This window comes from Penicillium atrosanguineum, assembly GCF_028827265.1.
Source record: "Penicillium atrosanguineum strain IBT 20685 chromosome Unknown utg000005l_segment0_segment0, whole genome shotgun sequence".
In the NCBI taxonomy this organism is placed as follows: Eukaryota; Fungi; Ascomycota; class Eurotiomycetes; order Eurotiales; family Aspergillaceae; genus Penicillium; species Penicillium atrosanguineum.
In genome coordinates this window covers 1,965,648-1,977,215 of record NW_026623137.1, presented here as the reverse complement: position 1 = coordinate 1,977,215, position 11,568 = coordinate 1,965,648, and the positions used below count along the sequence as shown (strand labels likewise).

The 11,568-nt window shown below is 52.7% G+C and overlaps 3 protein-coding genes across 3 annotated transcripts; 1 reads left to right on the top strand and 2 right to left on the bottom strand.

The window, feature by feature from the left end:
- Positions 1–197: 197 nt before the first annotated feature.
- N7443_006987 (CwfJ domain protein) lies at positions 198–1,921 on the top strand (the record flags this gene model as incomplete). The annotated part of the gene is made up of 2 exons (XM_056887043.1): positions 198–211; positions 259–1,921. 2 exons carry the CDS (start codon positions 198–200, stop codon positions 1,919–1,921), a joined length of 1,677 nt encoding a protein of 558 aa, XP_056740692.1.
- Positions 1,922–2,336: 415 nt separating this feature from the next.
- On the bottom strand, positions 2,337–3,856 carry N7443_006986 (uncharacterized protein; the record flags this gene model as incomplete). Its single annotated transcript, XM_056887042.1, has 2 exons — positions 2,337–3,678; positions 3,732–3,856. The coding sequence occupies 2 exons, from the start codon at positions 3,854–3,856 to the stop codon at positions 2,337–2,339; spliced, it is 1,467 nt and encodes a 488-aa protein (XP_056740691.1).
- Positions 3,857–5,696: 1,840 nt separating this feature from the next.
- Positions 5,697–7,506, bottom strand: nimT (putative tyrosine protein phosphatase MIH1; the record flags this gene model as incomplete). Its single annotated transcript, XM_056887041.1, has 4 exons — positions 5,697–6,804; positions 6,911–7,082; positions 7,138–7,205; positions 7,265–7,506. The coding sequence occupies 4 exons, from the start codon at positions 7,504–7,506 to the stop codon at positions 5,697–5,699; spliced, it is 1,590 nt and encodes a 529-aa protein (XP_056740690.1).
- Positions 7,507–11,568: the final 4,062 nt, after the last annotated feature.

Sequence of the window (11,568 nt, the reverse complement as noted above, 5' to 3'; positions counted from 1 at the left end):
GTCACGGGGTGGCCCAAGCTCCTTCGAGAAATGCGCTGCGATCCTCGCGGCGTGTTCTACATTGCATTCGACGCCCTTGACAACCACTTTTAAAGTTGACACTTTATCCCGTCAATCTTGGCTGTTGTTTAAAGAGCGTGAATTTTCGTCATTTCCTACCTGGTCAGCAGCCAGGCTAAGCCTTTATCATTTTCAAGATGTCTTCCAAGATGTGAGTGCGTCCGACCATGACCTGAAATGATACTAATAGAATCACAGCATCGTGCTTGGAAGTGTGAATTGCCAGCTGCAAGCGGTATTCACCAAACTTGCCAAATTGCAGGCGAAACAGAACTTTGCATTTGCAATCATTGTTGGCAATCTCTTTGGCGACAGCTCAACAGAGACTGAGCTGAATGAGATCTCTGGCTTGCTCAACGGCAGCATCAATGTTCCTTTACCGACCTACTTCACTGTCGGTGACAAGCCACTGCCAACCCGCATCGTGGAGAAAATTGAGGCCGACGACGAGGTCTGCCCTAACTTGTACTTCCTTGGAAAGCGAGGCACTCTGAAGACTTCAGAAGGCATTCGCATTGCTGCCCTCGGCGGTACCTTGGGCAGCAGCACAGACGCCCAGTCCAAGCCGGAGTCAAATGCCAGTGGCAAGTTCCAGACCACATACAGCGAGTCTGATGCTCGCGCGCTCTACGGAACCCACAGCGCAGATATTCTTATCACCAACCAATGGCCCAAGGGAATCCGCTTCGGCTCTAAGGTGGACTTGCCCGAAGACAAGAGCCTCCTACCAGCTGAAGCTCAATGCGTGTCCGACATTGTCGCAACCCTCAAGCCCCGTTACCACTTCTCCGTCTCAGACGGCTTCTTCTACGAGCGCGAGCCATTCTTCCACATGCCAACCGAAGACAACCCCGACGCCAAACCGCTAACCCGCTTCATCTCCCTGGCATCCTTCGGCGGCAAGCAAAAAGCAATGTACGCCTTCTCAATCGACCCCAAAGCAGCACCCCCAATCACAGTCCCAGCCGGTGTAACCGCCTCACCACTCTCTGCGCCCCAGACCAAGCGCAAGGGTCTCCCACCCCAACGCGAATCATTCCACCGTTTCGCCGCCCCAGAGGAAGACAGACCACGCAAGCGCCAACGTGCCCCACCCCCAGGCCCAGGCGAATGCTTCTTCTGTCTGGCAAACCCAAACCTCGCAACGCATCTTATCACCTCAATCGGCAGCGAAGCCTACCTAACAACCGCCAAAGGCCCCCTCCCACCAAACAATTACTTCCCAGACCTGGGTTTCCCAGGCCACATGCTCATAATCCCATTCAGCCACTCACCCACCATCACTTCAATTCCGGATCCGGAGACCCGTACCAGCACATATAACGAAATGCAGCGCTACCGCTCTTCCCTTCACCAAATGATCACAGATCGCTCAGGCGGGAAACTCGGCGCCGTCACTTGGGAAGTCAGTCGCGGAAGTGGAATCCACATCCACTGGCAATTCCTCCCCATGCCATCCGATCTCATTCGCGGCGGGTTAGTTGAGGCAGCTTTCAAAGTCGAAGCTGAGAATCTCTCATATCCCCGATTCACAGCTACATCCGCCTCATCGGACGGATCTACCGAGCCGGGTGATTTCTTCCGCGTGTGGATCTGGAGTGGCCCTCAAGCTCAAAGCGAAGGCGAGAAGCCAGACGGGGAGGCAGAGAAGAGTGAGGCGGTAGAGAAAACGCTCTTACTTGAGCTCACGCCTGATTTTAGATTTGACTTGCAATTTGGAAGAAGGGTCATGGCGAAGCTGCTTGAGTTGGATAAGAGGATGAATTGGAAGGATGCGACCCAGGCGTATGAAGAGGAGGAGGGTGACGCAAAGGCATTTAAGGAGGCGTTTAAGAAGTATGACTTCTCTTTGGAAGAGTAGTTCTTTAAAGGCTTCTTTGTTTGGTTTTTGGGTTATTAAGATGAAATATCCAACTCAAATCCAACTCTAATTGAACTTCTAACCATGATTCGATTCAGATTCAGATTGAAGAGAAAGGTCAAAGTTTGAAGCTAGGATCTCGGATCCATGTCATTCCATAGTACATAGGCGCAATCACCCGCCTCCCCCTAGAATAATACAAAAAGAAAAGGCATGAGGAAGTCCTGCGAAGATCATGCAAGGACAATGATCATATATAGAGCCACAGCTCGAACAAAGACATGACTCCCAGAGGAGCTTTCATAGCGAAGGAAAGAAGAAACCGTGGTATCAAAATCAGAAATCCGGCCTCAAGCCAGACACAAGAACAAGAAAGTGCAAACGCAAATGCCAATAATACAAAGTTCATCGGCCCCTATACATCGCGATAGGTATTCGGCGCCGGCTTGCGCCCGCTCATGAGCAGACTAGGTGGTCTATCGCGATTCGTGTCCGAAGCTTCAACGCCGTACTGATGACCCTGGTCTTGCGCATGGGATCCATAGGCTGTATACTCTGACGGAGCCTGGGATTGGAAGGGCGGAGGTGGGGAGCCAGAGATAGAGGGGTGTGCGCCTCTGTAGGAGGGTTGGGAAGTATAAGTTGGTGGGTATTGGCTTGAGCCAAATGATGGTTGGCGGGTGAAGCCCGGGGCTTGGGGATGAGGTTCCGAGCCATGTATGGGGCTGTAATTTGTTTGAGGCTGGTAGGCTGCTACTGGGGAAGGGGAGGATACAGGGTGGTAGCTGTTGCTGTAGTCGTCGTAGGGCTGGTTGTAGGGTTGGTGCTCGTAGGGGCTTGAGACTGGGGCTCCAACGGGAGATTTTAGGCGGCCGTATGGGTCGATGGGGGATGCGTTGTTTAGGGATCCGGGTGAATGGTGGCCGTAAGGGCTCATGACGGCGTTTGGACCGGGGGAACGGCGGCCGTATGGGTCTTGGGCTGCGTAGGCGGCCGCTGGGGCTGGAGAGCGGCGGCCGTAGGGGTCCATTGCGGCGTTTGGACCGGGTGAGCGTCGGTTGTAGGGGTCGACGGCTGCCGCGACTGCCGGGGATGCAACACCAGGAGAGCGGCGGCCGTATGGATCAACTTGTGTGTTCAAAGCCAGAGGAGCACCAGGTGAACGGCGGCCGTATGGGTCCTGGGTAGCAGCCAAGGCAGCTGCGGGACCAGGGGACCGGCGAGCGTAAGGATCGGTATGATTGAAGCCTCTGTAACCAGCCAGAGGAGTAGTTCCACGATCAGGGGCATAATCCGCATAAGCAGCACCAGTGTGTCCAGGCGTACCGGCGCCCTGCCTGTGGTCCGGCGGGCTCAACGGCTCCATCTCCACGTCTTCGTGGAAGTGATCTTCGACGTGCTTGTCGACAGCAGCGGCCCAGGTAGGCATCTCCGGCAGCGCATCCTCATTGATCGTAGACGTTGCACCGGACTTAGAGGTGCTATCAAATGTAGCCGTAGTGTTCGCGCCGCGATAGACTGGCGGGGCTGGCGGAGGTTGATAAATTGGGTTCGGAGCAGGTGGGGGTTGAGTATAAATTGGATCATCGTAGTGTTTCGCTTGCTTGGGCGCCTTGTTTCTGCGTCGGCCGGAGGGGCAACAGCAACTGCAGCAGCATTTACAGCATTGGTAGCCACAGCAAATGCAGTTAATTATACAGCCGAGAATGGCGATTACAATCACGGCGGCAATGATGATACCGACGATGACAGGCCACCTAGTACTCAGTTAGTCCTGTGCATTCTACAGATTCCCATGGCCTGCACTCACTTGCAGTATGACTTGGCCATACACTTATCCCAGCTAGAAAACGTAGAAGGGACCGATTCGAGATCGCTCGCTGTAGAGCGAGCCCAGACGGAGCGAGCCCATGAGGGGATATTGGTCGGACCCATTTCGAATATTGAACGACAGAAAGCTATAACCGAGAAAACATCCGTTCATCAATTCTCGTCTAGAGACCTATCCTCACGTCCAGCAAGTCGCGAAATCAACCGTGTTCGCGATAGGGAGAAACGAGGGGGGCGCATGCGATAAGCCAAGCCAGGACGTGGACCCTGACTCTCCAGAAATAGTCGCAGCGGGGCGCGCAGGACTCGAAATTGATCGCGAAGTGGATGTTGCGTGGCTTATACACGGGGCAATCAACGAATTGGAAGGACAAGGGTCCAAAGAATGACGAGTCCTCGAGAGGTTTGGCTGAGACAGGTAGGCAACAGTTTTCGAAGGACCCAGAGTCGGTCCTCAGAGCTCACCGGGCTGTGCCGGCACAAGTAGGTTAGTTTGAAGGAATGAAAGGGCAGTGCACCGCAGAAGAAAGAAAAGAAAAGAAAAGAAGGTGAACAGAGTTGAAACACGGAGGAGAGCGACTTGACGGCGAACCCCATAATTTCAAGCGACTCTACGAATCAAGACTCCGCATTCTTAGTGAAGGCCAATCGTCATTTATCACCTCCACCGTTTGCCGATCATGCGGTTTTTAGGGGAGTGGTTTTTTTGGTTCCTGGCCGCTATGAGGAATGTGAAGGTGAAGGGTACATGATGTGTGAAAGTCCCAGCGCAGGCTGGTAGTTCTTCGATCTGGTGATTCCAGCTTCGTGTGTATGCGGCTTTGTAAACATTGGATCTTTGGGTTTGTGTCCCGACGGAAAAGGCATAGCCGCCAATTGTGACACCTCTTCAAGATCTCCTTAGTCCTGCAGGAGAAGGTTCGATGCATCTACATAGCATTTTGACTGCACGTTGAATTCACGGTGAATTGAGAATTTTTTGGTTTTCATTTCATTCTGCTCACACAAAGGGAATCGGTATCTGCAGGCTCTAGCCTTCAGTCACACCTATTAAAATCCCACAGAGTAAGAACTTCTGTTGCCAGGCATTAGTCACTTTTATGTACAGCTGCGGCCACTTCATATCACACGCCCATATCACCCAACAGGTCCTGAGACACACGTCCCAGAACAACATTATCAGTGGGGAATGATGCAATCAAAAACGCTCAGCGATGTCGGTAAACAGTCGAAGATGCAGGGCATGGGGCAATGGCATTCCTCAGTAGGGGGGAAAACAATCGAAGATCTGTACATCGAGAAGACAAAGGCGGATTAAACGGCAGTAAATGGGGAAAGAGAATTAGGGTTGTTGAAGGAAATAGAAGCGCCAGGTTGGCAGATTAGGAAGCGTCGCTGGATGAAAAAGAAAATGGCGCCATGGCCAGGACGTCTTCGTGGGCAGGTTGGAGTTCGGAATCGAGTCATGGGAAAACATAGGAAAAATGCTCGGTTTTGCTTTTGAGCGGTCATAGGAGAGTGGAGGGCCCAAGGTTGTAGAGCTCGTGTGGCGATGCTGGAAATGAAGCATGCAAAGGAAAATCAGGAGCCGGATATCGTTTCGAGTTGGAATCAAGGGAATCGCTGAATCGTACGGAACTCTGGGAAATGAAAAAAGAGAGCCCGTGAGGTGGCAAGGAAGGACGATATCGACAGCAGGATATCGGGTCGGTAGAAGAAAGGTTGAAAGAAAGATCAGTGGTGAACCGCGCTCCGCGCAGGTAATCCAGGGTCATCTCGCAGAGTCGACCATTGCGCTATCAAGCACTGATGAGGAAAGCTGAAATGGTGGGAAAGGCAAAAAAAAACCACCCAAGAAATCAGAAAATGCCACAGTAAAACTCCTCGCTCCAGAAAAAGACGCAGAATTTAGTATCCATCAGGCGCCTGGAAAAAATCGAAAATCTCAATAAGAAAGCATTCGGCGACCAGGCGTCCGTTGAGGAACAGGGCTTTCGGCAAAGGGAGATGAAGGGAGACGGCTGCCGAGTCTGCAGCGGCCAGTCGGGCTATCCTCCATCTGAGGAGAGTGCTGGCCAAAGGCGAAGGTTTGAGCGCGGTTCAACTTGGAACGCTGCTTAACCTTGCCTAATCCGCGCTCGCAGGCGAACTCGTGCTCCTTGGCATTCATCTCAACATAGTTTTGAGGGTAGCAGAGAGATCGGTGCTCGGCGAAGAAGGAACTGTAACCCCCGTCCAGAATGTACATATCGGGGTATGTAAGGTTGGGATAAGAATCGATATTAACAGCTCTGTCATGGTGGCGGATAAATTTTGCCATAATAGGTGCGCGGTGCGCGGAGTATTCACAGTGCAGAACGAGGGCAGTGCGAGGCTTGACGGAGCCAAACAAATCACCGGCCAATTGGTTTTTATCATTATAGTTCACGGCGCCATTGATGTGGCCGCCCTCATACTCGTATTCGAAACGGCAGTCGACGACCATGATATGGTCGAATCGGTCGTTGAACTTTCCATCCAAAAGCTCAACGAATGTGCTCTTGTTAATGCGAGGCAGGTTGTCCGCCTTCTCCTCTGGGACAAAGTGAGGAAGCCGGAGGCTTGGCGGACTGTTCATGTCGCTGATCGACTGAAGGGGTGCATTTGTAGATACCTTGGCCTCTTTTTCGGCAATGACATCGGCTGGATGCTCAAACATACTCAATGAGCGCCGACACTGTTTGCGGGGGCGCATCGAGGGATGAGAGGGCTTGCGAATGGAGCTAGGGGCAGGTGAGTTGCTGCTACGAGCATGGTGGAAGGGCGGCCGCAGACGCGGCGGTGCGAGATTGTTCGAGGAACCGTTGCGAGAGAGGGATCTCTCTTGGGGAGGAGAATCCCCAAACATGTCCTCGAGAGAAGTAGACGTGCTCAAGGAGGTCTTTACTCCAGCAGAGCTGAACCGGAAGGGAGGAGGAGCCTTGCTCTCCTGGGTGGGTCGGTTCATTCCAAGCTGGAACGACGCAGCCTTGCTTCTCGCAAGGCTAGGTCGAAGGAATCCAGGGCGACGTCTCCTACAGACTGTTAGATCATTCAAATACACGGGTGTTCCTAGTTCTTCTTACTCAGGAGCGGCGAGAGGAGACTCCATGGGCGACGCTTGCAGTGGACTAGGAGCACCCGACGGCAAGGGAGATTCCAGAGGGGGAGACCATAGGACTGCCGTATGGTGACGGCGAGTGAACTTCGATCTCGGTTGTCATAACGAAGGCGGGCTTGTGAGGCAGCGGAGACAATTCCATCACGTCCATGGCCGGGGACGAAGGCAGCGGGGGGGTTGTCATCACATCGTCTACTCCAGACTTAGTACATCACGTTTCCAAAGTACTTCTAGGTGGAAGTCCTACCATATCCATTGGCATGAGCAAGCATGCTCGACGTGAACAAAGACCGACGGGGAGTTGCAAGCTGTGGGCTAAGAATAGAGTCAGTCTGCGTTCAATGATTCTTTGTCCCACACGACCAAACACGAACCTTTGATCAATATGGAAGTTCTGTGACAAGTCCGCAGCCAAACTGGCCGTCGGCGACGACGCCCGCAGAGGGTTCATGTTGAAATAGTCAGGACCAGACTTCTTCATGGACAGATCCTTGAAATTGAAGCTATTGGGGCCGAAGCCCGACAAGGACGGATACGAAGTAGGCTCTGCCCGAAAGCAGTGACCGAACATCACGGACGGCGGCTGCATGGCCGCCAACGGAGATGAGTGTTCCATATTTGACGTCGAATTGCACACTGGGCCAGATCCTGACGTAGTACGGTTGCAAGAGTCACAGCTGAATACAATCCCGAAGCGGTCGTTCCCAGTAGTACCACTTGGTCGCTGCAATCCGATCCACTCCGATCTGTAAAAACTCCACGGCGTCGAATATTCCCAGCTAGACCAGACGGCGAATTCCCAGAATCCCAAACCCTCGAACCTGAGAGTCTTGTGTTGCAATGGCGGGGGAGTTTAGAGAGCCATACCGAGGGAAGAGGGGTCCTATGGGTCGAATATGTCGGTATCTGCAATTGGGAGGGGCGGCAGCTCGTGGGCAATGGTGGCTGAGGGGGTGGAAGTACAGGGTCACGAAAGTTGATGTGAGACCTGTAGTACGAAGGTTGGGATAGGAAGGAGGAGGTTGTCGAGGGATAGCCGAGGAGTCGAGAATGTCGAAATGTTGAAAGTCGAGTGTCAAGAAAGAAGAGAAAAGGTGGAACAGGACTGACTGAAGAAAGAAACCTCGTGAAGCTGAAGGGATGGGTCTGTTGCAATGGCAACGCAAGTGGGGAGGATCTCCAGATAGGGTACGGTACCGTTTCTGAGGCAGTGAGGTACCGCACGGGTAATGTGCCAATACGTAATTACAGGTTTCTCAGGCACGCGCTAGACTAACACTCTTTGGTCTATACTACAGTGGACCCCATGTGCGGAGGACGTCAGGTACGATCTCCTGCTTGGAGTATGCATGTTCTCTCAATCTTTTGCTCCGGCCTGTCCATTCGTGGTATAGATGTGCGCTTCACTAAAGGGGGTTGCGGAAAAGGGTATTTGGCCCCAGTCTGGTTGCCCGGACTCCCTTGCCGCCCATCGTCCAGACTACCGGCTGCTCAGCAACTGCTCGCCTATCAGCTTTCACTCTATTTCTTCCGCTCTCATTCTTTTCCGGACTGGATCCCAATTTCTTGGCGACCATGTGTCTCGAGGTTCACATCCCTGGCCTTGGAGCCCTAGGGACATGCTAGGTGTGAAGGAAGATCAAAAGCGAGGAGATCCCTAGTACTGTCGGTTCCATGGATGAACCTCCATTTAACATTTTCGTGAATGAGAATTTTCCTTCTGAATACCCCGTTTCCCGTAGTACGAATGATTCAGGGCATATACGCTTCCCAGGTACCAAAACGGACTGTTCCGTGCATCTTCCATGGGTCTTCCGTATCCACCTAGCAAAAAAAAAAAATTTATTGCGCTCACGAGCCGTGTGTGCCGTAAGACAGCTCAGCTGAAAAAACGGAGCGAGATCGAGTCTAACGAGCTCGGTCTCCACTCCGTTCCACTTGCTCGGAAAATTCGAGCTCAGAAAAGCCAAAACGGTGCAAACGAGGTTCACAAAGTTTAAGATGCAAGTGATGCATTATGCAAGGATGAAGCATGACTCTGACCCCGGAATTCAATTCTTCTGCAAGAGTTCCGATATCCAACGTCGCTCCTACCTTGAACCTGAATGCTTCCTGTCCCTTTGTACATCGCGAGGCCCGTTACCCGTTCGGGAGATGCAAACCCCGGCCTGAATGGCGAGTTGCAACGCTCGGCCGATCATTCCCGTGATGAGCAAGCCCGAGATGAAGCATCCGATAAGAAGAAGGAACCGATCGAGACCTGTGATCAGGTCCAATTCTCCGGGAATAGGTATCCGAGGCAGTCATTGGGGGATCGTGATGGTAATCTCGAGATCGCAATCCGCGGCATTTGTAGCGGCGAGATCATTGCCCGGTTAGGATGCGATTAAGCAGTGCTGCACCCCACCATCCCAAGAGATGTAGCATCCGGTAAGGAATGGTGATGGAATCTCATACTTCAGGATGAATGCCCTTGCAGGTGCACGCATTCCCAGCCGCCAGGGCGTAGATCAAGGGTCCGGCGAGGGGAACGTTCAATGTCGCGCATCCCTTGGCCCCCTTGGTACCTAGGGTTCATGTTTTAGCTATTAAGGCTCTGCCCAGGGACTTCTATTGAAACCTTCCGATGGTCCCTTCCGACCGTCGCGCGGTCAACCCAATCCTCTGCAATGGGGCATCCTAGGATGCCAGGTTCCTGACATCCCAGGTCCCAATTGAGAAATTGAGCGGTCGTTAGGGCCGAGCTTCTACTTTCTGCAGGTACAACGTCACTGCCATAAACACCCGGCTCAAACAGTCCAAGAACTGGGTGTGTCGCGTCCATGAACATGCGGGTCCAAACAGGTCCGAACCTCCAGAGCCCACCCGAGGCAAACACTGATCCGCGCTCATGACCGGGATCAAATGATCGTCCATTCTAATGAGAGTCCTGGTCTCGATCAAGTCTTGAAGACGCGCTAGACTCGCAGAAATAGAGCGAATTTGCCTCGAATTTGCCACCGTGATATCAACGCGGCTCTGTGATGGACCTGAAACTCCTAGTGGATGGAGTCGGCGACAAACCATCCAGTTACAGTGGACGCCAGATCGCCTCCAACTACTGCACCCCAGGACTTTCTATTCTAGGCACTGTGAGTTTCCAATGAAACGCCGGTCGATTTCTACCCTGTCGGTCCAGACAGCTGGTGGACCCCGCATCACGCATCAGCCTGCAGGTGTCGTAGTCCAACATGCCCTGTTACAGAGCCCGTGTCAATTGAATAGCGGTGAATTGTCCTACGCCCGAGTCAAAGATAGTGCGCGGCGTTGACCCCATGCTGGTCCGTGTTGCTACGTCACTTAGTGGGCATTTTTCATCCGGTCTTGATCAATTGATCTCCTATTAATATATCCTAGCCGGATATAGTGAAACTATGACTGTTCATGACGTTGAAGCTAGAGCCTAGAGTCTAGGCTCTGTTGTTTACAATGAACACGGACGCGTCGTGGATCGAGCGTCTTTGTTTATCACGCTCGGGCTCAGATAGCCTCGTCTACAGCTGCCGCGCAGGAAAGATGCCAATCACACGGGTAGGCGGCTGCATCCTTATGGGATGACCCTAGTTTGTTCCCCAATCTCGACCGGGGTGACTGGTCGGTCTTGTCCGATCTCAGCTCCTCCACAGCGCCACTAACTGCTCTAGTGGGGTCAGGGAGGAATCAGGATGATGTGATCCGTCAGCTGCGTCACAATACCATGTGCAACGGACCAGTCGTAAGCCTTCGCCAGCCGATAATGTCCTGTCGCGCCTGCGGGGTCCATCACATCCCGGTGTCTGGACCACCCATGTGTTCCAACTCGTGGTGATGTCAGCTGTTACGGGCGCGTTCCGATAAACAAACCCAAACTCTCGGAGACGCGAACACAATACGGAATCCCGTGACTCTGTCCCGCAATCAGTGATGTCAACTCATAATAGATGGTCGCCAGATCTTGATTTGCGCCGATTATTCTGGGACTGTATCTGAATACATCGACAATACTGGAAATACCCATACTCGCATTACTCGCAGGCAGCCTCGTCTTAAAATTTGTCAAAAACGACACGACTAGCCCAGCATCCCCGATCTGCGACACTATTGACCAGCCCGGCTGCCATAGACCCCCCCTCCCCCCTCCCCCCAAGCCCACGCCCCCTCAATTTCGTGCCTGTCAGCAGTTGAGACTAGCCACTTAAGCCCCCTGAAAAATTGATGCTATCACTCATCTAGTGGGAAGCCCACACCATATGCAGCATAAGGCAACTTGTTACTCCACAACGCACAGCCCCGATCGTGGCCCTCAATCCTACCCATTAGTCTTTAAGTAGCACCTCCGCGATAGATCACAGTGCGCGATCAATCAACCGCCTTCAGTAGACATGTAGCACTTGGTCCAACTAGCTCGCACAAGAAAATCAAACGAACACTGATCTCCACGCCCACCTTCCACATCCATTGTCCATTATGCAGCCGCCGCTGTAGCTGTCATTCCATAAACGCATGGTAAATGCATGGCGCAAGTCCACGTACACCTCTCCTCCGTGGCAAAGTACGTGTCAACTACCATAACGCTGCAGGATAGAGTTATAAACGACGCATGAACAATGGGCCTGACAGTCTCGACCCCCTAAAAAAGTTGATATATTGTCCGTTCCCG